The sequence below is a fragment of the Gallinula chloropus genome (assembly GCF_964237585.1).
Source record: "Gallinula chloropus genome assembly, chromosome: 1".
In the NCBI taxonomy this organism is placed as follows: domain Eukaryota; kingdom Metazoa; phylum Chordata; class Aves; order Gruiformes; family Rallidae; genus Gallinula; species Gallinula chloropus.
In genome coordinates, this window is record NC_140085.1 from 97,887,972 (window position 1) to 97,915,829 (window position 27,858).

The following is a 27,858-nucleotide window of genomic DNA, read 5'->3' on the forward strand; positions in this document are numbered from 1 at the left end:
AGGAGCCAGGAGTGCTAAACAAGGCTTCAGAGAAGTGAGCAGAAAAGCTGTTTTAGTATAGCCTAACACATCTGTTGACCCATGCTAATTTAGCATGGCTTGACAAGCCTGTGATTCAAAGCAAGTTCTAAGGGCAGCATTAATACTTATGATGTCAGGTGGCAAGATTTTCTTGTATCTAAGAGAATGCACATAATCACTGAAAAGCTCTGAAATACATACACAGTTGTTCCTTCAGAACATGGTACAATTATTCATATTAATCATATGAAAAACTGGTAACTGCCCACATGAAGAGGTTAAACGTAGGAGCATAAGAACTGTACTAGGCTTCATCTTCAGTTTGTGTATCCATTAACAACTGATGTCTGCTTTTCGTTGTTTTGGGTGCATTGGTCTTGAAATAGCTGTATTCCTTGGGAAGAAAGAAAAGCAACAGAATTGCAAATCTGCAATTATTCTCAAGTATCAGACTTGCAAAGAAGTAAGCAAAAATATTTAAGGTTGCAGTTAAAGAATTTTTTTTTCTTGTTTAAACAATGGTCTCACTGAAGGGTAGAATGTAAGCAATTGAACCCCTTTCATATCTTATGTCCTATTGGGCTTGCCTTCAAAACCTGCCGCTCAGCGTGCTTGCCAATAATGGGATTGCTTATACTGGCAACTGAAGCATATGCTGGTTTGAAGTAAATAAGGATGCCTTTGTGACAAAGATAGCCTTGGAAACTGTTGGCTTGACTTCTTGTGTTCCACAACAAGCTTTATTCGTGTACTAAGTCCTTGCGGGTGTCCTGCATGTTTGTGTATCTGTATAGGGGCACATCCTGTTTTCTTTGGTTGAGATGAAAGTTCCTTGAAGTTTTTGTCAATAGAGGGAGAATATGCCGATTCTTTTGGATTTGAGTAAAGGGAATATGTGGACTGAAAGCACTCCAGTAACTTATTGTGTCCTCTAAGTTCAAAAAAAGATTTTAAAGGATGATCCTTCTAAAGTGATAAAGTACACAACCTAGCACATCCTCATCAGACTTTTTTCTTTTAATGGAAGGTTGGAAAATTTGAGTTAAAAGAGACTGACTGCAGTAAAGATGAAGCAAATCAGTAGACAGGAAAGCATTAGCATGTTAAACTGTAGCTTCAAGTTAACTAAGTTTAGAAATGGCCCTAGATGCTCTTACATATAAATCTAAAGAATGTTGCTGAGGTCTGCCTGTGTTTCTGGCCATTCCTCAGTCGTAAATTCTACTGTGTTGTCTTTTATCTGAACTGTTACTGATGCTGGAACCATATGTTTGGACATGGAATTATAAGCCTCTAGCTAAAGATAATATTTAGACAATGAGTTGCTCTAATCATATGGCTGCAACAATTTAGTCAAACTGATGTGATGGCACTGTGCCTTCCTTCTCTGTTCAGGCTTAGAAGCAATGTAAGAGAAAACATAAGCCAAAGAACAGACAAGGCTACGGGAGGGAGGAGCTAGAAGGGATAAGGAGGAATAATTATGCCTAGTTTTGCCCAGAACCTAAGTTGTACTTGGAGTTCAAGGATTACTGACGTGCTTTCGTAAATGTGTTTAGGGAGAAAAAGTAGGAATGAACATGCAGCATTTTAGTTTGGTCACTCGCATACTTAATCTTCTAGAAAGGCTTCTCTACGCAGCCATCCACAGTGTTTTTATCATGCAGATCCACTGGTGATTAAGTTTATATTTTTTGTTTTGGTAGGCATCTCTCTATATTTCTGACAGGTTCAGGAACAGCATCTTCACATTCTTGTCAAATACGTTTTAAAAGTATTGCATGAGTCTTTGCCTTCTGGTAACTTTATTGTGTTGCTCACCAGTCAAACTGATGACATAGGTGGCTGGGAAAGTCTTTATAATGACAGTTACCTCACCACACTGGCAGGGGAATAATAGATCCTGATGACTGGACCACCATTATTAATCTGGCATGATAACAAAGTATGTCCTAAATTCAAAGATAATGAATTTTGTTTAAATGAAAATATATTTATATTACCTCATCCATTTTTTAAGGGGCAAAACCCAGGGAAGTTGAAAGGTCCTTTTTCTGAATTGCAAAGCACCTATGTAGAATATTCTTACACCTATCCAATGCATTGCTAGACCCAGTGAACAAAGACCCTACACCCAAAAATGAGATTTGGGCTGCATTAAGTTAAAAGTGATAAATGGATATGTAAAGTAGATAAATTGATTGTATGGTACTCTTACTACAGGTTGTAATCAGACTTAATGGATTCTTTTTTGACTTTGATGCATTGTTTTTCCTCCCCAACCCCTGATTTACCAAAACCTTCTGGTTATATTTCAATTTCTGTAACTTTTGTTTACAGTTTCTTGGTTCATTAAAATGCCTGACACACAAGGCTGTGTTCATATTTCATCTTTGAAGTAATTTCCAAGTGGTCTTATATGAATTTTAACATACTGCAGTCTACCAGGAGAAGAGGACTTGTAGACAATCAAGGGACAGAATTCTGTCTTTAACATCTCTTGCAGATATATGATCACACTCCTTTCTTTACCTCTGTTAAAATAGCTACTTTTGGTTTGAGGTTGTTTTTTGGGTTTTTTCCTAATGATTACAACAAAAATAAGGGTCAGAGGTGTTTTGTTTTGTTTTTTTTTTCTCCCTTGTTCCTTATTTAGGAGACAATTAAGGGCACTGGGTAGAGGACAGGTCCAGGCAACATGTCCCAAAGGAATTTCAGGTTTCTACCAATCATATATTTATTTTTAATTACTTTTTAATCCATTTCCAGTCTGCAGTGAAGTTATACTGTAGCTTTGTTAGGTAATGCTAGCAAACTTTTATGACTTATTTTTTGAGCATAATAACTGAGTAATGTTTGAAATGATACTCTCCTCTGAAACTTGATTACTCCTTTAAGTGTCTTAAGCTTAGCAACAAAAAATAGTGAGACAATATGGTATGCCACTGAAATGCCTACAGTTTAAGGTACTCATAGTAGTCTGTGGGGAAAAATTGGGGTTTGAGTTAATTTCAGTTTGCTCTAAAGGCTGTGCTCTGGTATGTTCTCTCAAGAAAAGAAGGGATTTGTTTGGTGTTTTGCAATCCGGCTCTGTTACCTGGAGATGTATCTTAAGTAACTAAAGCAAGTAATCTTGCTACAGGTTACATTTTTCTCCTTTGTTTAAAAAGTTTCCTTTTCCTTAAATATCTTGTAAACCAATGTGCTTAAACCAGGGATTATCACACAGCAGGGCGGTTGGAGGAAAATATCCTCTTAAAGCATTGCTGTCTTAAGTTGATAAGTCTTTGGACAAATGTATTTAAAAATAGTTCTGAGTTCAAGTTTCTGTTTGTGGGAAGTGTGGGAGTGGTTGAACAGGAAAATACCAAAGGCAGAGAGCTTGCCTTGATTATGAGCCTAAAAGTGGTGTGATTATATGTGGAAGGTAGCTAAATTTTATCAGAATAAGCACATTGTACTTAACTTTAATGAGTATCTCAACATTAAAAAATAAACATGTATTTGTCAGCCTTTGTGTCTGGGAAATAACCTGTAGCGCAGCGCTTCTGGCATTGCCAACTACGTAACATTAAGGAACTACAATCTGGTTACTTGTACCCCTGAGACAAGTGTTACTCACTGAAACTGCCACAAGACCACCCAGGAAACCCAAAATGATGAATATGCTGGAGCATGGAAGGTGGTACATTTGAAGCAAGGTAGCTCAGGAGTTCTCTAACCGGTGTGAAACAGATCACAGGAGGTGGAGCAATGCTGATACTGAGTTAAAAACAAGATCCAAATGGAATAAAACATGTCTGAGTATTCAAAGAGGTCCTAGATGGGTAAAAAATGGGTGTGAGAGAGGTAGGGGGGTAAAATAGACCTTAGTTATTAACATAATTCAGATGTTCTTGGGTGTTTGGCCAGAAATCTCTGACACAGACATGTTGCAGAAAATGTAATTGTCTTGTGTTGGTTGTCTGGTGTTGCATGATATGGGGAAGAATTCTGAGAGAGAAGGGAATAACAACACAATTTACAAGTACAATAATATAATAACACAACTTAGTGGAGTGGGAGAATACAACAATTTGTGAATTTTGTGAATCATCTGTATTACAAGCTTTTATACTTCCAAAATGTTTGCAATCATCAATACTAATTCTTTTACATTTCAATGAGAAAAATGGGGGGGGGGAGGGGGGGGGGGGGACGTTGCCAGTGTATGAAGTATTAGGTTGAAAGATGCACAGGGAACTGGTGAAAAATCTGAGATTGGAGTTTTAGGGCCTTTGTTGTGAATGTGTAGCTGCAGGCAGAAGACTTGAGGGAAGGCATCTACCACTATTTTCATGTCTATTGAGAGCAAGTCTCCTGTTCTCTACTGATACTTTGAGTAACAGAAGGTGATGACTTTATGCTTTTGTACCGATATAAGTCATAGTTGCGGTGACGCATACTACACCTACTAGTCCTGACTGACAAAACAATGACCTCAGTCTGTAAATCAGTTAGTTGGAAAGTTATTCTCTGTAATTGGTAAGGGGATGGAGTATCCCTTGATTAAAAGAAAAACTGAAGAACCTATTTAATGTTTTGATGAGGTTTTTTTTCAGCTATTAAACCAGACATGTACTGTCAGTAGGGCTCTTAAAGAGTTGTTAGAAATGCACAGTAAGGAGGAGTAAATGTATACATTGTAGATACCTAGGTTTGTTTATGCCCAGCAAGAACAATACTAGAAATCAGCACCTTCGCTTAATTAGCTGGTGCAAATACGATGGGCACCTATAGGTCATAGAAATCCAAAAGGAAAAATCATAATCTCCTCTGCCAAAAGATCATATAATTAAGGTCTAGATATTGATGTGCTTTAAAGCAGTATTTGAAAATTAATTAGCAGCAAGAGAAAGGGCTGCTAAAGGGCAGAGGACAGGTAGAATTCATTCCATTCCGTAAGATACATACTTCTAACTCCTAGTTAGCAACTTTGTATGGCTAGAAATCAGTTTCAAGATTTTTTGTCTTCCTGACAGTAGAAGTGCAGGGTCAAAATTTTTACTATGCAACTTCCCACTTACTTTGCATTCTCATTTCATCTGTCAGACCATGTATCTACCTATCGCAGCCTTGGAACTCACATGTAATAAATTTCCAGGCACCTTTTTTAAAAACATGTATTCCAGAGAACTCTGACTAAAAAACTTTGATGTTTGCCTAGGTATTGATATATCAAGGTGAAACAGAGTGTAAGCAATTCATCTTTGTAATTGTCCGTGTATCTTGTATAAAAATATTTGGCGATATCACTTACTGTCACTGCTTTTGGAATTACACATCTGGAAGCTGAACATAATGCTCTTGATGTGAGCTCAGACATCTCTTTAGATGCAGCCTGTTAGATCCAAGGCATGATTCAACTGATAGCAGAGCAGAGTGCGTCAGAGAAATCTGGTTTTGGTAAATAGGAGACCTGAGGTGAGAATGAGGCCACTTAACAAATTATAATTGTTGACATTCTTGTCATGGCTTAAAAAGGTAATATGAGAATGAAGTTGCTCTAGGGTGGCTCTAGAGGTATTACAAACAGGATCAGTGTAGAATCTTGCGTCTAACTATTCTCTTATTTAAATGTGACCTAGAGGAACTGTTTAGAGAGAAGGTTGAATTAGAGGAATGTCTCATATCTCCTCAGAACTGCAGGAAAGCAAACTCTTAATTGATGTTTGCAGGCAGATATCCTTGTAGCGCTTTATTTGCCAGTTCTTCGTTACAGTTTACTCTAGTATTCCAAGAATTGTTTTGCATAAGAATTGAAGGCATGGAAAGCAAACTAGAGAAATGAAATAAACTGGCTTACTTGAGAAATAGCATACCTCTATCAGTAGAAAGTTCATGATGGCTTTGTAATTGTTTTCAATAATTCAGAAGACTCAGGGGTTTAGAGTGCTAAAGGGGAATGTAGTTTAAGATTGGTTAACACTCTCCATTGGTATGTGTTCAGTGTGGCTAAAAGCTTTTTTAAAAGGCAATTCACAAAAAGTTTGGGGAAAGAGGGGGCTGCAAGCTTAATTGCATAGTGCTTTATGGTCTCCATGAGAGACCTGAAACTGTTGGCAAGTTCTCCTGCTTCTTTGCTAAAACTGTCAAGAATTTTGTTTTTTTGACTTCCTCAAAAAGCTAATGAATTACCAGTAACTGAAGAGGAAAGATCAAACAATCTGACAAACTGTTATCTGTCTGCCCCTTTGTAGATCAGGAGTTTGACTTTCATGGATGTTAACATCAGCAAACCACAAAAAGACTAGCAAACCTTTCCTTGCTGTATCTGCTGAGGCCTTGCTTCTCTAGGGTAAAACATCTTACTGATTACTGTCCACAGGATTGCCCAAGAAAAAAGTTAATAGATGAGAGATGGAATTTCTGAAGGAGAAAATGTAGAACAGCATTTTTACATAGAAGGATCAACCATAGACTGAAGAATACAGCATCGTTCTTTCCCTTGTGTAGGCTGCTATTAAATTCAAAGGTTTTCTCTCTTTGTTTTCCCAGGAATGCTAATTCAATCACTGAAAGAAAGGTATGGCATCTTGAAGTAGCCTTAAAGACTAATATTCTTGATCTTAGATAAAGCATTCTCATAAAGATAGGTTTTCCTCAAGTTGTTTTTAATCATGTTGATAGTTCTGATACTGTAATTCTTGACCTCAGGGATGCTTTGCTCTTTATTAATTTTGATGGCCACCGTTCGGGTTTGAATCACAATTTTGGGTTTCTGATAACAAATGCTGATTAAATTTAACCCCCGGAGCAGCGTCTCTAAGACACTCTTATACATTTACTCCCCTCTCTGTACCCTCTACAGCACTCAGCTTTCAGTGATATAGTACTGCATGAGAAGCTCACATAAGTGGAGAGAAAAAGAGTAAGTTGGAAAATAACTGTTTAAAAAAACCCCACCCTCTTATTCTGAAAAACATGGAAACAATCACATGGGCACACACATACCTTCACACAAAATACCCTGTTCCCAAATAAAACCCTTCTGTAACACTTCTTGGGTTTTTGATGAAAGCTGAGATATAAATGTGTCTTTTTCATACTAAATGGTTTTGTGGGGTTGCTTTATTGTAAAGTAAACCTTAGTACTGCTTATTTATTTTATTTTTCTCCTTTGCTTAGCAATTTATGTTTTAGAACCAGGTCAAGAAACATAAATAGTTCGAATTCAGATTTTGTTTTTCTATGGCATGTCTTCTGGTTTCTAAGAGAAATATTGTTGTTGAACTGTAGATGTCAGTTGTGCCAATGCACACATACACTCCCTTTTCACATTGTTTCCCATGACTCTTAAAATAAAGTTCAAAAGCAACTCTCTCGTTGCTTAAAAAAATCCTTCTTGAAATAAAAGCAGTTTACTCTGTTTCTTGCATAAAGTAAGTTTGTTACACCAAGAAGGTTCAAATATACTTTATGTGAAATTGAAATAAGCCAAGCATGATTTTATATACGAAAGCTTCTCACTCAGCAAACAATGTGATAAAGCAACAGACACTCTCCTGTGCTTTCAAGTGTGTCTTGATATATACCTCCTACAGTTTTTTAAACATGAAAAATTGCTATATATGAAGTTCTACTGATTTGGAAAATTAAAATCAAGGTTTATCCTTTGAGGTAACTCCAACATATTCCCTGAAGAAGGACGTTTTATACATAAAGGTTGCCTCAATGCCTAGCACTTCTCTGCATGAGCAGCAGAGCTCTGAGACTATATTCACTCGGCGAAATACCCAATTCTTTGCAGAGTAGACATCCATTACTTGTATGTCTCGATACTTAGGCACACTTCTATTCTGAACCACACTACGCAGCCTTTTTCTCCTGATATTTGCAACTTTATCAACATTAAGTAAAAGAAAATCTTTACCTTTTAATCCTGTGCTGGTGGCTTTCTGCTTTATCCTTTACAGAGGAACTCCTGAGGGTAAGCTCCAGTATAATATGAAAAACATTGTTTTGAATATTTGCCTAAGTATTGTGCCTTGAGTGGCATTCCATTAAGTATTTTCTGCATGCCTTCCAATTCTCCTTCTTACATAGTTGCCCAGAGGTTCATCTTCAGGGGTGGTGTTGTGAGAGAGAAACTGACTTCTGCAACTGCAGTAGACAGGCAAATTGATTGCTTTCTACTTGGGGAATCTGGTTCTGCCTGTTTGAAACCCAGCCTTGCTGAGAGGCGGATCACTGCTGGAGCTGCCCAGTAGCAGGAAGTGCCTGGAGCAGCTCCCTGGTAGATAGAGGCTTCCTAAACTGGAAGTGGGGCAGAAGCGTAAGTGCAGGGATTGCTTTCTTTCACACTGAAGCATGAAAGAAAAAGCAAGGCTAGGTCATTCATAAGGTTACTTGAAAAGGGGGAAAAGCATTCAACGTAATAATAACCCCAGATCATGGTCAGTAGCTTAACAACATTTAAACTCCATTTATAAGTTTGACCTAAAGGCTGAAGCAGGCAAGGGTGTACAACAGGAACTCAGTGACCTGTGCAAAACCACTTCAGTTCTTGGGGAGCATGAGGTGGAGACAGCTATTTGGATATGTTCATTTTCCAGATACAGCACCTCAGCTGTTTTGGGTTTTGTTTTTAATACAGTCAGTATTGCAATAGGAGTCCTGTGGAGAAAATGGAAACTAATTGACCCAAAAGACAAATTTTACACCTTTCAAAGTATTGGAGGCTAAAAATCAGCAGCTACTTCAAGTTATAAGAGGTCAGGGTCACACTCACACTGAGCTATGCAGCTTACCAACATTTCATTCTGCTTCAGCTGTGCTTTGTAGAATGTGCAGTCCAAAACCACAGTAAATAGTGCAGTTATTTAAGAGGTGAGAAAGGACAGGCTGTGGCAACAAACCCAGTGTTCAGAAGTATTTTCTTCAGTTAGATCTTGATGGATTGACAGCACTGATGAGGAATGTTTTTTGAGACTAAGGGACAATGCAGTAGGATTTTCAGACTGTAACAGTGGGTGGAGGGAAAAAAGTTGAGATAATAGTTTCCAATCTTTTAATTATTTTCCATAGCTTTCTTGAATTTTGTTTCAATTTTTCCCTGGTTTAGCTTTGTCCTTATTTCATAGCTAAATAACAACCAACTGTTACTTGTTCTAGCTGGTTGGTGAGAAGGCATATTGTCAGACTATCGTAAGTATGTGAAAATGTCGTAGATTCTGTATATGCGAGTAGGTTCTGTAGGTTTTGTATTAAACACCAGTTAGAGAATCTCTGCACCAAGTCATATAAAATACAGTAAAAGTACTTTTTTTGTTGTGAAGTAGGAATGTCAACAGGTGCACTTTCTACCTCTGCAGAGAAGTCAGCAATGTTTTGATTATCAGTAGGATGTAGGGGGTTTTATCCCCAAAGTTATGATAAATAAGTGAACCTTTTGAACCACAAAAGGTTAAGACTAATTGAGCTTGAGTGAGAATGGAGTTTTGAGTAGCTGCCTTTCAATGGTCTCTTCATAAACTCATCTTGAAAAGACAGATTAGATAACAAATCAGTGTGCATGAGGTTAAAAGAGGTAAGGAATTTTTGTTTACCTGTAAATGGAAGCCAGCTTTTTCTTTTTTTTTTTCTTTTTAAGATCTCTTTGAAGCAAAAAAGTCTCTTGAGAGTGAAATAATTAAGAATCTAGGTGCTTATACTATGATTCCAGAAAATAGGAAGGAATAAAATCAAACTGAAGTGCTGACAAGTTCTGCTAACTATAGAGTGGAATTCTTACCATTGTTCCTTCCCAGCAAGGAGTATGATAAATCCAAAGTACAAGGTTTGGCCTATCTTTCCCTAAAAGCCATTTGAGTTAATGATGATCACTTGAAATTTCAGAAGAAGGGCTACGATACCTGGTTCCAAAACCATCTGCTGCTGCGTTCGTGGAAGTGAAATAATGTAATTTTATTCAGGAAGTTGAATCTGAGTTCTTATGTAGTGGAAGGGTTGCTAAACTTCAGAACATTATTTTAGTGTAAATCCTTTGTTAGAAAGAGGCAAGTGCAATTTTCAGTCTCCCTAATGATACGCAGTGCTCCTCTTGGCAGCTTTTTCACTTGACCCATAGCTGTTGTAAAAAGTAGAAAGTAAGATTGCGTCATATGCTTATATTCCAAAATGGTCCGCACTGGTTCAAAGCAAACAGGATCAGTTTTCATGCTTGAAAAATAGTAGCATGTAACAGGAATAGTTTATTGCTTGTAAAATATTATTGAATCTAGTTTCATAGTTCCTAGAGTTTTACCATACTAGCTTTTAATTGAAAGCAGGTTATGGGAGAGAAAAGACTATATATCGTGTTGCCATGAAAAGCTTTTATGGACGATGGGAAGAGCTCTTTCTTTGACTTAACATCCTCTGAGGTTTTGCATATTCCTTAAAACGAGGACTTCCTCTGTGTTTTGTTTTTGTCATTTTGTTTTAAAATACATGTTTTTTATTATTATGTAATTTCTCCATTCGTTACTAAGATTTTCTTGTAATTGAACTCAGAAAATTATTAACCAACTTAATTGCAAGTTTAATTTTTAAAGTTTCTTCTGAGGGAATGCATCTGCTTGGCTAACATATACCTAAATACTTAAGCAATGTTAATCCATCCCACCTTCTTGGGTGTTGATCAGTTAAAATCCATTTTAATCCAGAAATTTACTTCCTGAGGGTAGTCAAGTCCTGTGAGTTTCATTACTTGGATAGCTGAGAGGAAGCCCCTTAAGAGAAAAGATTTTTGTCTTTCTTTAAGAGGTGGTTCCATGCAGGTTTTGGTGGTTACCCTTGCTTTTTGTTACATGTAGTTTGTCACATACCTTTTAGGGCTTTACATAGGAAGCTTTTCCAGATTCGTTTCATATATAGAGGAGTTTTCAATGAAACATTAAAAAAATAATTTTGATAAAAGGAAGTTACTTTCATTTCTGTGGGTAGAACGTGGTATCACCAGGAGTTTGTGGAGATGAAAACCTTAAGAGTTTGAGATGTTTATAATCTGGACAGCCCTCTTATATTTGTAGTAGTTATTGATAACAGTGTTGAAAGGAGCAAAGCGGCCTCTGCTTTCATATTAAAGTGCAAAATAATAAATAACATTATTTGCATGGTCTAGTTTCTGACCTTTAAAAAGCACACATTATTGACTGTGTTGGATGCTATTGCAAAGTATATCTAAGACAAATCTGATTAAAAACAACAGTTCCCAGAAGACTTAAGTTGTTTATCTTCTGGAGTCCTGTTTGCTTCCTTATCTCTAAGAAATAAGGCAATGATGGCACTTCGTCATAGAGTATGCTGTGTGTTTCATAATTTATTTGTTTTTACTTCTCTCTATTTAATAACAAAATATTTTTTAGAGCCATTCATGCAAGTTCCTCCAAACCTTTTTAGTTAGGAAGAGCAGGTTCAGTACACTGCTACCAATTGTTTTGGTGTCAGAGAGAAATCGTAGAGAGATCATAGGCAGGCCTGAGATGATCACGAAGCAGTTTTATGCAGGGAAATACTCGTGGTAGGGGAAGTCACGAAGTTCTGAACTTCGAACCATAGATTCCAACAGATTGTACTGTGTATCTTTAGATGCAGAATGGTACTGTCTTTTACATTAGCTGTAAAATATAATTGTCTATTAATGATTATTAAATAATTGCCAAGCACCTTTGTAATTATTTAATGTTGGTATCTGCTGAAAATAGTGCATAGACTAACATGTTTGTTAAGTGAAAAGAACAATAAGGATCTTTTTTTTAGGCAATTTAAGGCATTTTTTTTTCTTTAATTTTTCATTCTTCCCCCTCCTACTTTTGTGAAAAACGTTTTGGACATCTGAGAGTCTTGTGTCAGGGTGCTTAGTGTTTCTTTTGATCTTTTCTCTAGGCTGGCGAATAAGCAGGACAGAGAAGGAGCTCTGTCAGAAGCAGATGTAATCGAGTGCTTATCTCTGGAAAAGCTTGTCAATGAACACAAGTGTCCATGTCAGATTGTAAGTATGCTTTGGAATGCTTCATTTTCTAATATATATCTACAGGTTTCCAAAAGGTAGGAGATTGTATATAAAACTGAAACTAAAATCCTGCAGTCCCAGCAAAGATACGGTACATATGTCTGTTCTGCAAGCAATTCTACTGTTCACCTTGACGTTCTGTTTCTGGATCTGTTGAAGAGGTCTTTAAAGCAAGGGTCCTCAAAAAGTACTTGCTGGTCCATTTTGAAACCATGTTAGAATATTTATTTACTGATGTGGTTTAAAACCTGTTTAATTGGACAGCAAGATTAGTTTTCCACTTTTTTAAAAAGAAGCAGGAAATAGAATTTGCCTACATTGACATTCAGGAAGGATCACTGTTTGGATATGTTATTTGTCTCATTTCTGTTCATAGCTAAAACCATCATTAATTCTGAGTGACCATCTGGCAAACAGTAAGAACTTAATCTAATTCCTAGCACATCTAATTCCCAGCACAGCAGTCACCAAAGAACACTATTAGAGCTTGTTCCTAGTTAATATTTGTCCTAAAAGAACTACATTTCCGATGTAGTTCTCAAGTAATTTTTAATAAATAAATAAAAGGTGGGGCAAAGCCAAAACCAGAAACATGTATGAAACCTACTTAATATTGGTCAATATTTCAGATAGTTTATCCAGATCAGTAGTCCCTGAAGTTTTCTTTAAGCCTTTGTTTTAATCAACTAGCTTGCTATTTAATTATTTGTGGGCATAAATTTTATAATCTTTTTTTAATGGCAATAAGAAACATTTGAAAAGATAATGAGAGTTATGCCATTGTTAACCAAAATTAGAATGCAGTTCTGCAGAATTATTCCAGCTGGTATTTGAGTCTTAAATTTTTTTAAAAGGCTTTTAATTCATTAAGGAGAGTTGCAAAATTCCCAGGGTAATACATACTGACACTATTATCTCAAAAGTTGAGTTATAGCAGGACGTAGCCATGTCATGACTCTGAGTGCTTTTCTTCAGTCAGTGGACTTTTCATTATACATGTGTAGCAATCATAAAAATAAAAGTTGCTAGTTAATCCTTTTTTTCTAATGGACTCCTGTGAAAAAACATTTTCTAGCAAAACATTATCAGTATAAAAGACCTGAAAGATTCTAGTGTATTTTTTCCAATACTTCAGAATTACTTAATTTGTGATATGTTTAGCAGTGAGTTTTGCACCCATCTTCCAAAAGATTTGCCTAGATCATGTTTCTCTTGCTTGTTGACGGGAATATCATAACAGAAGTTTTACTCCAATCAAGGTGCATAATAGTTTGTATCACCCCTATCCATGATACCTACTCTGATGCGAAAAAACTGAATTGGTTTGACAGTTTTTCTGACAAATTCACACTGGTGAATTTCCTTTAGATGCTTATTAACAAGTCAGATTTCTTTCATCAATGGAAGCTAAGCTGATTCTCTTATATCTTGTTTTTTCCATTTTACTAAATAAATATAACATGGACTCTTTATAAACCTGCAGCAAAACACAACATAGGTATTTGGGGTTGATAAATTATGTTTCTGGAGAGATGCATGAATATGGATATGTATAGAAGCAGGTGTGTAACTGTGTATATATACACAAACCAGGTGTACAAATGACAGCTGTGTGTATATATATGCCTAAAGATAGACATGAAAAAATGTTTTTCTCTGCAGTATTGTGTTTGTTTTGTTTTTTAAATGGGACTAGAAAATAATGGAATTTGGTAGAAGTACCGTGATTTCTATCCTGGCAAAAAAAGCACCTAAATTTGTAGCATACCTAAATAAATGCAAATTTATTTCCCATACTTCTCAGTGTTTCAAGCTTCACAGTAAACAGTAGTTGGCTGATTTCTTGTTTTTTAGTCAAGAAATGTGATCTGAACTGCAAATAGTTTTCCCTTTTCCTTGTATTTACAGGAACCTTGCTCAGCTATCATGGGCTGTGGGAAAAAAAATGATAAATCAATAAAAAAGGGTTTATATTGGCTTCTACATATCATAGCAAAAGATTTTGATGCCTTAAATGAGCGTATCCAAAGAGACACTACAGAGCAGAAAGCATATGAAGAACAAAGGAAACTAGAACGAGCTGAGCGAGTGAGAAGGATACGAGAGGAAAGGTATTGTCTCTGTAATTTCTCCTAACTCACCTTCCTCGCTTTCTCCAAGATACTTGATTCATTCCTGTGCCTTATGGGAACCAAGCTGTCAAGGATTTAAAGCTTGTGAGCCAAGTGTCTCCATATTAAAAGTAGGGACCTGAATGCTAGAGGTTTTCTTTAAGACCTACAAGGTTTTGCCTGGTTTGTCCCCTTTATTTTATTCATTCTATGCTGGAAATATACCATGACTGAGAATTGAAATGTAGTCATGAAATAAACTTGGCCATGCTAATATAACTTCACAGGAGGCTAACCCCCCAAAAAAAATAATCCTGTCATTTAAACTTAAGTTACCTTCAAGTGTGTTCCAAAATAAACTTGTATTAAATTAAGTTAGTCTTTGTAACAGATATGTGAATAGCAAAGACTAGATGTGAAACTTCATTCAGCACTATGCTTAGTGAATCTCAGTACATCCCGGAGGTGAGGCAATAGAGAGACTTAAGATGGTGCAGGGAGGGGAAGCAGCACAAATAATTTATTACTTCCCTTCAAAATCCTTTTTGGTCATGAGCAGCCCTCAATGGTTCCTATTAGAGACTGATGTGAATCATTTTACTGCGGCATTCTTAAGAAATTCACTGAACACCCCTGTCCCCGATCTACCCTATATAGGCAGAGATTTGTGAGTCTCCGTTAGTGTGAGAACTAACTGTGAGGGTACTGTGTCCTGGCTCGTAGTCCTGCTGCTTTGGTTTACTTCAGCAAGTAAATTACTTAAGCACATTGGAATCTGACACAGTATTTATACATATTTGACAACCTAACAAAAAAATGGATATTCTGTTAGTCTGACAGATGTCTCTACATAGATGAAACCTTCTGACCATGTTGGATTGTGTGGGTTTATGCCATGCTGAGAGGTGTGGTGAGGAGGACTGATTCTGAGACATGTTTCAAAGAGATCATCTGATGATACAGACATTTTCCATGTATTCTGTTCCTGCTCAGTGTGATCTTGATTATATTTGTTCACTGGAAGAATTGGTTGGGTCTGAATTGTATTAAATACCTAACAGTTTTGCTAAACTTCCTGTGTCTTAGAGGAAAGCTAACTACTAACTTTTGGTAGTTTTACTTGCCTTGTCTCAGATTCAAGTGATAGCATTGACTCTTATTTTGCTTATTGATTTCTTAAATGTAAGAAACAGGTTAATCTTGGCTCAAGTGCAATTCTGTTTCAGTACTTTAGTAATTCCCTAGATTTGCTTCCCTGAATATTTTCTAAAAGTGCATTTCCTCCACAATACATTAGTTGTAGTTGTTACAAATGAAAAACCAGAGAGAGTAGTGCCAGTAAGTTTTAATGAAGCTCTGGCCATTCCTTTCAAGTAATAGGACTTCACAGGCCAACTGGTGACCTCCTTTTCAGTCCTATCCGTGCCTCTGGACATCGGGGAAGTTCCTCTCTCAGAACTTGCAGCTGTAAAGTAGGTTTAACAGTGATTCCGCTTGGGCAAGTGCCACATTGGTGAAAAGTATTTGATAAGCATATGTTTTATTAATTATATACTATTTAATACATAGAATTTAATCTTTTTGCATAGAGATCTGATACATAACACATAATTAGCAGTAGTGCAACAACAGTATAGTGGGGATTGTGTCTTTCTGAACTTTTCTGAGTTTATTTGAAATAAAGACAATTCCCTAACTATTACTACATAAACCAAAGAGTCTGGTATTGGTTCTCCCTTATGGATATTAAGAAGAATCTAGAATTGGAGGTATATTTAAACTAGAATAATAGTTTTTAGATAGTCTAGTTTCCCACCACATAGGGTGTTTTTTTTAACTATTGAATGCCATGAAACAGTTGTTATAAAACACGGCCAGTGTGAAAATTTGTGAATGAAAATTTCAGCATACTGGTGAACAAACAGAACCTTCCAGTTAAAATGCAACACATCACAAATCCTGTCCTCAGAAACTGCTTCTCCTTCCTGAAGTGCTGACTGAACACTCAGGCACCTGGCAGCCTGTTTTTCTACCTCTGCCATAATGTATATTTGTGCTTTATTGATGTAATCCTGTCATTGTGAATTCTGTAGAATGTTAATAGAACATATGTAGAAGTGTGTTGTAAAAATCAGCTGGCATGAATTGGAGGATGAGTTAGATGACCTAATAAGTGTTTTCTATTACATAAAATTCATGGCTTGGCTTCTTCATAATTCTTTGTTCATCCCCACCTCTTTCTCCTCTACCTCTTCGAACCAAAATAAAATTAAAAAACAAAAAAATGCCCAAAACACTAAAACAACAACAACATAAACTCAACAACAAAGGGAAAGAGAAGAAGGGAGAAGTGTACCTGATGAGGAAGACCCTGAGCCTGGGAACTCTGAAAACCCCTTCCAGCCTATATCTGCTGTAATCTCTGAGGTATGAGAAAATGTGGAAATCTGGATCATTTTAGACCTACTACTAACAAATATCTGAGAGGTAATGAGTAAAAAAGTCTGTGTGCACAGAATTATTTTATGGTTTGGTTGTTTGGGGTTTTTTTTAATCTTGGCAGTCTTGTCTTGTGTGCATTGTATCAATGCTTTCATGTTAAGAAAATCCTCTGTTATTGATTCAGGGACAAAAATCTTTGTAGACAAGGTAAGATAAAAGTAATAAATACAATTGGTAAACTATTGGATAATCAGGAGTAGAAAATATTCAAGGTCTAGTAGTTTCTTATAAAGTGCTTTTAGTGATGTAAGGAGCCATATGAAATCTTCCTGACTACTTTAGCTATTTAAATTTCTGAGCATAATCTATTCTATATTTGAGACAATTGAGAAGTTTTCATAGCTTTGAAATATGAGATGCACATTAATATACAGAGTTTCCTTAACCTGTGTTTCTGAGCTCAGGTAATTATTTATTGTACCATGGGTTTTTTTTTTAATGCAGTTGACTTGAGATAACATAATCTCAAGCAACAACATAAACTCTCAGAGACTTTTCTAGTAAGTAATACAAACATTTGCTTCTCTCCTGCACGAAAGTGCCCATATCCATATACTCTTGTAAAGTAAGCTATGTGGACAAATACACTTTATAATTACATACAGAGTACGAAGACAAGGGTATAGCTGAGTATTGCAGAGATAGTGACTTAGTGATACGGAACCTATGAAACAGCATATTATTGTGTCTGGGTTTTGACCAAATCATGGTAATGCTTTCTGGATAATTAAAGTCTGTGCATGTGTAATTTAACTAAAATATTTTTTAAAAAATTAAAAGGAAGAAATATTAACTAAAATATTTTTTAAAAAATTAAAAGGAAGAAATATTAACTGTTAGACTTGGTGATCTTAAAGGCTTTTTCCAACCTTGTGACTCTGTGATTAGGAGTTTTCTAACCTTTTGTTCAGGGCTGTCAATGTTGTTTTACAGCGAACATTTTTTAGTCATATAACAAAAAAGAAAGAAAAGAAAGTATATAAAGTTAAAAAGAATTGTACTTTGCTGCTAGTCCCACTTTTTAAATTTTTTTCTTCCCTTCCTCTGAACAGAATATTGGAAATCTAGTTTCTTCACTTGTTTAAAAATTATTTTTCTATGTAGATGTGGCACAGAAAAATATTTAGGAATATTTTGAATTTTAAAATAACCTTCCTGTCTCATTTGTCATTTTACAGTAGTAGAAGTTATTAAAAAATCATACTTTTTTTTCTAGAATGAAAAACAAATTGAAAAGGAAAAGAAGAGGCAAAGGTTGGAGACGGAAAAGGCTGCGATAGTCTCGAAATCGCAACCAGAGCAGGAACAAATGGATGCCCAGCATTTATCAAGTAGCAGTAGCCGAAATACAAATGATAGTAGACTAGAAAATTGCAATTCTACAACTTCACAGCTTTTGCAGCATGCAGAAGAGAATGAGCAGCAAGCCTCTGAATGCCTTGACTCAGGTAAAACTGCTTCCTTTTAATGTGTCATTTAATGTTTTTCACATAGTTCTTCCCTTTGCCTGTATTATTTTTCATGATGCTACACATCAAGTTAATCTGTTGAAAACATAAAAATGCACCATTAGGTTATTGTACTGGAAAATCTACTTTGAAAAATTGCAATGTTTGTTAGTGTGACTGATACAATAGCTGAAACTAGGTTTGTTTTTACCATAATCAAATACGTGGTCCACTTTCCATTAGTACACAGCAAAGTTGAATTTCTTGATTAAATCATGGAGTTTGCATATATTTTATGCACACAGTTTATTTTCTATAGCAAATGTCAAATAAATTTTACATTTCATGTAACGTAACTTCAGCATTTTCAGTCCAAACCTTTTAAATATCTCACCCCAACAATTGTATTTTAAAAAATTATTTCAAATATGCTATGAACACAACTGTATCGTATGTAATGCCTTGTTTCTTTTTGGTATAGATAACAGTAAGAAAAAGAATAAAAAACCAAAATTAAAAAGGGGCCACAGAGTAGAACCTGTTAATACAGAGGACAGTGTTCCCAAAAATCCTACACCTCCAGCAGCTCTTCCACCAGGTAAGTGTACTGACACAATAATCAATGTCTCAATTTGTGGTTATTTATCCTTTAAAACACTAATTTGTGGATGATGAAACTGGAATGATCTTCATACAGAGATATACTGCTAAACCTTCCTCTCTAGGATATCTTGGATGCAATTTCCCACCTCATGGTGTTAATTTTCAGCATTTCTGATTTGATCTATTCCTTGGGGGAAGTTAATCTTTTCACAAAAAAAGTCAGGAACTTGACTACTCACTCATGAAAAAGTGATTTAAAGATATAAATATTTTTAAAGGTAAATCAGTTTATTTTTAAAGTATTTCATCATTATTCATTATATACAGAGTATCTTCCATACTTCTGATATTTAAAAATGCTTGAATTTCTCCCAAAGAGAGCTGGCTTCTGTACATTTCATCAGAAGCAAGTCGTGGTGTTTTTTGACTGTCTTTGTTTTCCTTTAGTTGGCTGGGGAACTCCCAAACTTAATAGACTTCGAAAACTTGAGCCTCTTGGTGAAACTCATCATTCTGGTAATTTAATGTCTTTTGGGTTTTGTACTTTTTTTAAAGCATTCTCCATTGTTCATTCACTTCTACATTCATTTCATTCTTCATCTTTTTCTTAATCTCTTCATGCCAATTTTCATTTTGCTTAGTGGAAAGCATCTTTTTGATTTTTCAAGTCTTATTTCTTTTTATTTTACCAATAAGAATAAGTTCTCTCAGTTTCCTTTATAAAGTTTAAAGTGGTGCAGGGTATCAGAAGTTCTTGATGATGTGAAGTGATTTGCACAGAAGCACATGCCTAAATATTCTGAAGTGCTATATAACGAAGACCATTTACTTGAAGAGTATAAACACATGCTGCATTTGAAATAAAAGCTTGGAAGTATATTTCCATTGTCCTTATTTAGTCAGTTCATCAATATCTGATACAATGGGGAAAGGAGTTGGGTTACGTGGACACTAGAGATATGAGGTACTAAGCAGAGATGATACTGCAAAAACACCTAATCAGGACTGGAGACATCTAGCACGGCTTATTGATTTGGGATCCATGGTGGCTTTTCCACATCCAGGTTCAGTGCTAAGCTGCCTGTTCATTACCACGTTGATCTTGTGATGTGATCTGGAAATGCAAATTGCTTCACAATACTGAACTCAGATGGGCCCCGTGTGTCTCTGTAGTTCTGTGAACCATAGCCCACATCCAGAAGAATTTGCTGTGCATACGCTGGCTCCTCCTATTGCCTTTTGGGATACTTTACAGTTTCTTTTACCCAATGCTCCTGTTTCCATATTGTCTGTACAAATTTTGTCAATGTTTTATTGTGAGAAGGAAAGCTGAAGACACGTGGCCATCTCTGAATAAATTTCATTGCAGAAGTAGTGAGACTTCCAACTGAAAACTAGGTTGTTGGTCTGCAAAGAGAGGTGTCAGTGACAAAGCTTGGAATCTGCTGCTTTACCTGAAGAGCCAGTGTCCCTGAAGGTTCACAAACTGCTAGGAGAAACAAGTTTAATAACTAGCAATATCAAGGAGTAGTAGGTAGATTCTTGATTAGCCTCTTCAGTAATGACTACTTTCTATTTTTAGAAGACCACAGAAGTTTGGTTTTTAAAGATGCTCATGTTGCATCTTTATCTCAGTTTTAGATTATAATTATTTCATTTTTACATTTTTTTCAAATTTTGAAAAGCCAAGAGTATGGAGACATCTGGAGTAATATGAGGAGAACCAGACTAAGACAATGGGAATGCTTACAAAAATTGAACAAAGAACATTAACTAAGAGACTTGGAGAAAAGAGCTCAGTGTGGCTGTAGCGATCCTTGAGCTTCAGGCTGACATGGTCATACTACCATCATGTAGTGGCAGTATGATCTGTGGACATACCTGCTGAAGTTCTGAAGCAACAGGACACGGACCTTGTCTGCCAAAGAAGCAAAAGATGCCTAAAGGGGAACTAAGATCTCTCAAAACTAGTTATTTATTTTTCACAAGTGTGTAACTCATATGCATAAAATGTAAATTTGTAGTTTTAATCATAAAACCATCTTGCTCTTTTTCTTAAGGCATATAGAGAGAAGGCGGCAAGAAAGAAAAGCCAGATGAAGAGGTAGGGCAAGGGGAAGAAAGGGAAGGGGGATACTCGATTTTTATCTGTGCCTAAGGGAGGTGTTGCGTTTTGTAACAAGAGCACGGGTGGGGCAGAGAGGGAAGACAAAAGCTAAAGCTGGGTTTCCTACACACAGGGGTGTAGGTTAGTAGCCTGAGACCTGTGTTAATTTATTCCATTTGTACAATAAGGATAATAAAAGATTTTGAAATCTAAAGATGGAAAACATGTTGGTAGGGGAAGGACCTCTTGAGCACAGAGGTGTAATGAAGACCAGAGGAAACAGAGTGCTGAGAATTTTGCAACTGAATTCAAGATGTTGCCTGCTCTTAGCTGAGATTTAGTTTTTTCAGGAATTTTGAGACACTCATAAGATTCACACAGATAACAGAAAATCCAGAGAAAGCAAGAAGACATCTCTTAGGAAAGCACTATTTATAAATGAAAAAAGCTCTTCAAACACATGTTCTGGCATTGTCAAACCTTTAGTTGGGTCCTGATATCTTTCTGAAGAGCAACTTTTTTCGCTGTTCTGTTAGCAGAGAATCAATTTTGATTTCCACTCCCTACCCCCAGCCCCAGCTTTGCTCAAAATTCACTTTAAAGGTGGTTTTAAAAGTTTCTTAGGCATTCAATCTTTTTGAAATGAAAAGGCCTGCTTTCCTTACTGGTCTCATGATTAATCGATACCAATGTCTTGAAGGCACAAATTATAGTGAAAGCTGAAAGTTTTTTGGTTTTGTTTTTAATTTCCTTTAGCTGGGACTTCAGTAAGGCTTTTTTTTGCTGTAGATTTTTGGGATTATTTGAGGTGCACTGTTTTTTATAGCAATACTGCATTCTGCTGAACAGTTTGCTCTGACAAAATGTTATTGGCCAAGTGGGTGAAAAGACTTTGTATAGGGCACCTACCTTCATAGAGACGAGGCTGAGAAACCTCAATTCCAGTAGGATGCCCACTAGATGCTTTTGTCAGGAGTACAGGTAAAATTGTGAGTGTCCATGAGAGCAAGGAAAGAAAAAAGTATTTAACAATCATCTTTTAGAAGTTTAAGGAGCTTCAGTTTTGTGTGTAGGGTATTTTCAGGAGCATTTTCAAAGTCTATGTCTGAGACTCAGCAAAACATTCACTACCTCCTGAGTGTAAGTTGACCTCTTTAGGCTTCAAAACAGATACAGCTTTTTGTAGTGTTGATTTCTTGTAGCCCACGGGAAAACACAGGGATAGGTGTTTCTCAGTATTCCCATGCATTCTAGTACAGGTCTTTGTCAGTTAGGATAGCAGTTAGTCCTTTTGTTTTTGTCTTAAAAACGATTTTTCAGGAAGTCACAGGTACGTCATAGACCTTACTGCTGAAATAGATAAAATGAGTGTGGTTTGAGGTTGAAACAACCCCTGAAGTTCTGGTTTTAATGCTAGGGTGTTCTCAGAGACATAAATCTGTCTTAATGGCTTAATGTGCAAGCTGAAAAATGTAGGTGTTGGTGAGCAGGCTATTTAATATATAAATATTGAGTCATTTTTGTGTCATTCTTAGCAGAGAATATAATGTTGGATATTTAGGCAAAGTTATCAGGCAGTTGAGTCAATTGTATAAATCTTTAATTATACACTTATTTTCAGTAAAGACTGCAATTTTTCCAGTCATGCTAATGATTCTAGCATAACACTAGGTAATGAGTGTCTATTTATTGCCACGGGAGGATACATTTGCCAGAATGATAAACCTCTATCATTACAGGAGGTAAAATTGTCTGCTAGTCTTAAAGTGGTCTGACAGACCTCAAGAATCTGACTAATAAAAGCATCAGTTGTCCAGGTTTTCATTTACCGTTGTCACAGTTTTGCGTAGCTGGGTGCTGTTAGAGAAGGGGGGGCTGCGAAGATGGCTGCTGCAAAAAGCAGCCAGAAGCTCTCTGCAGGCCCTGAAGAGTAAACATCGGCCAATTCAAGGCCAGAGTTGCCGCTGACCAAGGCTGAGCCCATCAGTGATGGTCACAGCACCTCTGGGAATCGCATATAGGAGAAAAAAACCCGCAAGCAGTGGCATTTTGCCATCGGAGAAGGGAGTGAGAAGATGTAATGAGCTGTACAGACACCACGGGTGGGGAGGGCTGGGGGGGGAGGTGCTCCAGGTGCCAGACAGAAAGATGCCCCTGCAGCCCGTGGAGAAACCCATGGTGGAGCGGGTGTCCCCCTACAGTCCATGGAAAAGGCCAAGACCCCACCTACAGCCCATGGAGAGGCCCCATGCTGGATGGAGCAGGTGGAGGCCTACAGGAAATGCTGTGACCCGCCAGCACTTGCAGCCCATGGAAAGAGATAAGAGACACAGAGATGAGCAAGGGAGAAATTTGCACTGGAACAGGTTTGCTGGGGGGAGCCTTGTGACCCTGTGGGGGACTGGGACTGAGAGGCATTGTGATTTATTAGTGCCCGCTGTAGCAGTGACCCACAGCAGGGCAGCTGGTGAAGAGCTGAAGCCCTGTGGGAAAGGACTCACGTTGGAGAAGTTTGTGGAGGGCTGTACCCTGTGGGTGGGACCCCACGCTGGAGCAGGGGAAGGGTGTGTGGGATGAATGCCCGTCCCCCCCTCCCCTGGCCAAGAAGGAAACCAATTTGCAAGGAACTGACCAAAGTTCCCATTTTCCTGGTCCCTACCCCTCCCTGTGCCACAATGGTGGGGAAGAAAGGAGTGAAATCATGACTAGAGTTAAGTCTGTTAAGAAGGGACTGGTGGGAGGAGAGGTAGAGGTGTTTTAAGATCTGGAAAAAGAAAACAGAAGTGACCGAGAACCCCATTTTCCCAGTCCCTGTCCCCCCCACCCCATGCCACGATGAGAGGGAAGAAGGGAGCAAAATCATGACTGAAGTAAAGTCTGCTAAGAATGGAGGGGTGGGGGGAAGGTGCTTTGAGATCTGGTCAGGCTTCTTATTATGTGACTCTGGTGTCACTGTGTGTGCAGTGCAGTATCATAAATTAGACAGTTTCTTTACTTCACTGTGTTAAGTTGGTTTTGCCCCTGATGTTGATTCTGGGATGATCTCTCCCTGTCCTTATCTTGACTCCTGAGCCTCTCAATATATATTTTCTCCCCTGTCCAACTGAAAAGGGGAGTGATGGAGTGACTTTGGTGGGCATCTGCCCTCCAGACAGGCATAAATGACCACAATTGAATAATCATTCATTGCTTTTCACATGCTGCTGTAACAGAAAATAGCTCTATTAAATCAAAAGATTTACAACAATATGAAAGTGTTATTGTACTGATTAAATGTAAGGCTAGCTAAAACCTTGATCCTACAGACCTGTACACATATTCGTATAGTAATGGAATACAACTTGCTTGCTTTGATAATTTGTAATTTTAACACAAGTTATTGTCTATCTAGAACAAATAGGATATATTTTTCTTGGAAAATTATGGTTTATTAAAGTCAAATTTTGTGTTGGCAGGACATCAGGGCTTTGTTGAGAAGGACATTGTATAAACAAAATGGAGATTTGAATGATTCAAAAAGTTGCTTTTATTTTTTTCTTGATTTCTACCTGTTTCCTCTTACCATCTTTCATGATATTAGTTTCTTGTGAAAAGCTTTGCATGTACCCATCTGCATGTTGGGGTGTTTTCCCCTTTTATATATCAGTCACAAATGTTTGAGAATACCTGATACTCTTTTTTTGTTGTACTTAAATATGTCTTGAACAATTTTACTACTTTAAAATCCTTCATTGATAAAAGGAAGTGTTGCACTTCAATCCAAAAATTCTTAAAATGTATAGTTCTTTTGGAAAGTTAGTGTAGCTTTCAAGAGAGGTGCCATGCTTAAATGGTCCCAAAATTTTGGATGCTGCTTAGCTTTATTGTTACTTAAACTTGATTGCAATGCAGCCTTGACTACGGCAACATTCAAATTTTGATACTTCATTCTTTCAGTTGTTATTTGTGCACTCTGGATGTTTCATGTCCTATTTTTAGGGATGTTTACAGATCACCTTTGGGCTTGATCTTGCAAATGCTGATACATGTATAACAAGATGTCATTAAACTCTCTTTTGGCCAATGCACCTCCAGACACTAATTAGCACTATGTCTGAAGTTGCTTGTAGAAATTAGCTCTACACTTATGGGCTGCCTAGCTTTCATTAAGGAAGCAAGTATCTACTTTGTTTAAACATCCTTTAAGCAAGGAAGATGGTAAATGACAAATTAATATGTTTTTCTTCTCTGGCATCCCCTACACAGATTTCTATGGAAAACCTTTGCCCCCGCTGACTATGCGCCAAAGACCCAACAGTGATACCCATGATGTCATTGCTTAACTGGATCACAAACAGCATTTAAAAAACACAGTCAAAGAAATCATATGAGTAATGATTTTTGCCTTTGAGGAAAATTTTTTTAAAAGACACTTTGTCAGCTTTTTTATTTGCAAAATAACCTGGTGGTGATTACACCTGGAGTTCATTCTGGCATACTTTCTTGATCAGACTTTCACTTTTCACATCACCAGCTGTTCTTCAGGATTTAGCATGAAATCAAGAAAGGTCTGTGTATCCATGGATGCTCATATGAACATGGCATTGAATATTTATTGGGTTGACTTGTGAAAATACATCGCTGTAAACCTGAAGAAAAATACCTTCAAGAGTACATAATACTGGATTGTATATTCTCACCAAGACCTTTCTGCAGGTGCTGTGCAGTGGTTGGTATTTTTGCAGGTAATAAATGATTCTAAGGCATTTTGTAAGATTCATGTATGACAGGGTCAATATAGGACCATTATGCAACAAATATTGAGTATATTTTTCTAACTTTTTATAAAATTATTTTAAAGTTTGAGTGGAAACGCATACTTACTACCAATAAAACGATACCTAGAAAGCATTAGAAAGCTGATAGTCAAACACATACAAATAGAGTATGTTTGACATCTCTTACAGTAGCAATACCTCTTGTTAGGGATTACATTATCAGACACATGATTCATATTTCTGGAAATCTGAATGGGAGCAGGGGAAGATAGAAAGAAAACTTTAAGATAAATACATTTTATACAAAATGAATGTAATTTGAATTGTCTGAAAGTTTTCTTATGTGTTGTTTTCTTTGTTTTGTTAACTGGGTTTGGCATAGGTAATAAATTCAGTTGAAAGAATACCAGTGAATATTATATTGTCTTGTACAACATACAAGAAAATTGCACAGAGTGAAAGTCTTGCACTAATTCAGTTATCAATTCTGGTGGAAAACCGAATCAACCAGTATGCAGATAAGCGCCAGAAGTTTTTAATCTCCATAACTAAAATGCCAACTTGGAAAGTAAAGAAACCCCAGACTTTTAAGGACCTGTATAATACTTCCATGTAATGTTGTTTATTTACTGCAAAATTAACACACACAAGTGATACATAAACAATGAGGATTACAACTGGGTATATTCCTATGTAAATGTTTTTCCTCTTACATCAGAGACAGCCATTGGCATATTGTGTAATGGTATATCATTATGCCACTTAGTTACAGCAAGGATGCAGCCCCTGTTCAAAGGTATTTTTGAAGAATCAGCTCTTGGTGATTCTTATATTATGCTCTCGGTCTTCCACAACATGGTGTATTACCAAGTGATTTTAGGAGACATTAAAACAATGCAATGTCTACGTTCAGCACTTTGACAGCAGAAATCTTTGCCATATACCCCTTATGGCAATGAGTTGCACAAATAAAGATCTACCATATTAATCAAAATAAAATTATTGATTAAGAGTTCTAAAGAGTATGTTGGGGGGAAGGGATCAGTCTTAGGAATATTAAGTTTGGAATGGGTGGAGAGGACTAGAGAAATATTCCAAGTTTGCTAGTTAAGTGTAAGGATGAAATAATTTGTATGTGACCATCAGCATGAGAATACTTTTGTTGTATTCTAATAGTGTAACATGGTTCGGATTGATTATTCTCAGGATTTAGTCATTTTCAATCCAGACAAACACAATGTTAAGTGGAGGGGAAGTTAGGTATGAGTGTGTGTGTGCAATCACAATCTTACTGTCTTTAGCTATGTCACCAATTGCATTTTTTTGGCTTAAAGGTTCCACTTTCACAGGCATTTTTTTCAGCTTCAGTTTCTAGAAATGTGTTACTCTTTTATTTAAACACTTCTCTAAAATAAATTAATGAAAGTTATTAAAAATAAAGCTAAATACTGCTGTAATAACAAAAATCGAGAAATTCAAATGTCAGATGTTAATTCTTTTATGTGAAATGTGTGTTGTGTGTGTGGACACATGTATCAATTTTGTTTCTGCTTTTTAAAATAAATTTTACCAATAAGTGACCAAAGTATTCAAAAGCGTCTCGTACAGCTTTGTTTATATGCTTTGTAGTTACTTACTAAAGTACTTTTTTAGTAATTTGTGCTACCTTGACTTTTTTTGCTCAAGATGACATTTACATCTAGAATAAAACTCATGCACAGCATCAACGTGTTTCCCATATTATCATAAATTTTCAATTTTTTTGAAGGAAGTAGAGTCATAAATGGTTAATGGCTGCAAGTTTCATTTGCATTGCTAAAATGTACAAAAGAGACTTCATAGATGGAATCTTTGCATATTTTTACAACTGCAATGTGGTCAAATTTAGAATATATTGATAGGCACTAAGTTACTTGTACATTTATATATATGAAGTGCACTTAATATTTGAGAGGTAATAAGTTGCACAGTTTTAAGTTCAGAGGCCATAATTATTGTGCAAATTAAAAGATTTCATCTGGTTCTGATGCTTTTCAGTCAGTAACATCACTTTAAAAATGTAAGTGAGTATTTGGACTGACGCTGGTGGTAACAACAGAACTGCCCTAGGTAAATAGAATATATTGCATTATCTGCATGCAACATTTTAAATACAGTGTAGACAAAACACTTTTAAGGTAAGTTAAATGTATCTTCTGAGACAAGGTGTAGTGATTTTCATGAGATGAATTTATGTAAAAGGGAATCTGTGCCTCAAAATAAGCCATTCTCATCG

General features: G+C 36.6%; 1 protein-coding gene across 1 annotated transcript in view; it reads left to right on the forward strand.

The window, feature by feature from the left end:
- ARL13B (ARF like GTPase 13B) overlaps window positions 1-25,148 on the forward strand; it is a gene marked incomplete at both ends in the record, with an annotated part of 42,050 nt that extends 16,902 nt beyond the window's left edge. Inside the window, 7 exons of the mRNA XM_084263197.1 lie at window positions 11,929-12,034; window positions 13,964-14,166; window positions 16,497-16,593; window positions 17,885-18,116; window positions 18,598-18,714; window positions 19,167-19,235; window positions 25,072-25,148. Coding sequence (XP_084119323.1) covers window positions 11,929-12,034; window positions 13,964-14,166; window positions 16,497-16,593; window positions 17,885-18,116; window positions 18,598-18,714; window positions 19,167-19,235; window positions 25,072-25,148 — 901 coding nt within the window. The remainder of the gene's footprint in view (window positions 1-11,928; window positions 12,035-13,963; window positions 14,167-16,496; window positions 16,594-17,884; window positions 18,117-18,597; window positions 18,715-19,166; window positions 19,236-25,071) is intronic.
- Between the last annotated feature and the right edge of the window lie 2,710 nt (window positions 25,149-27,858).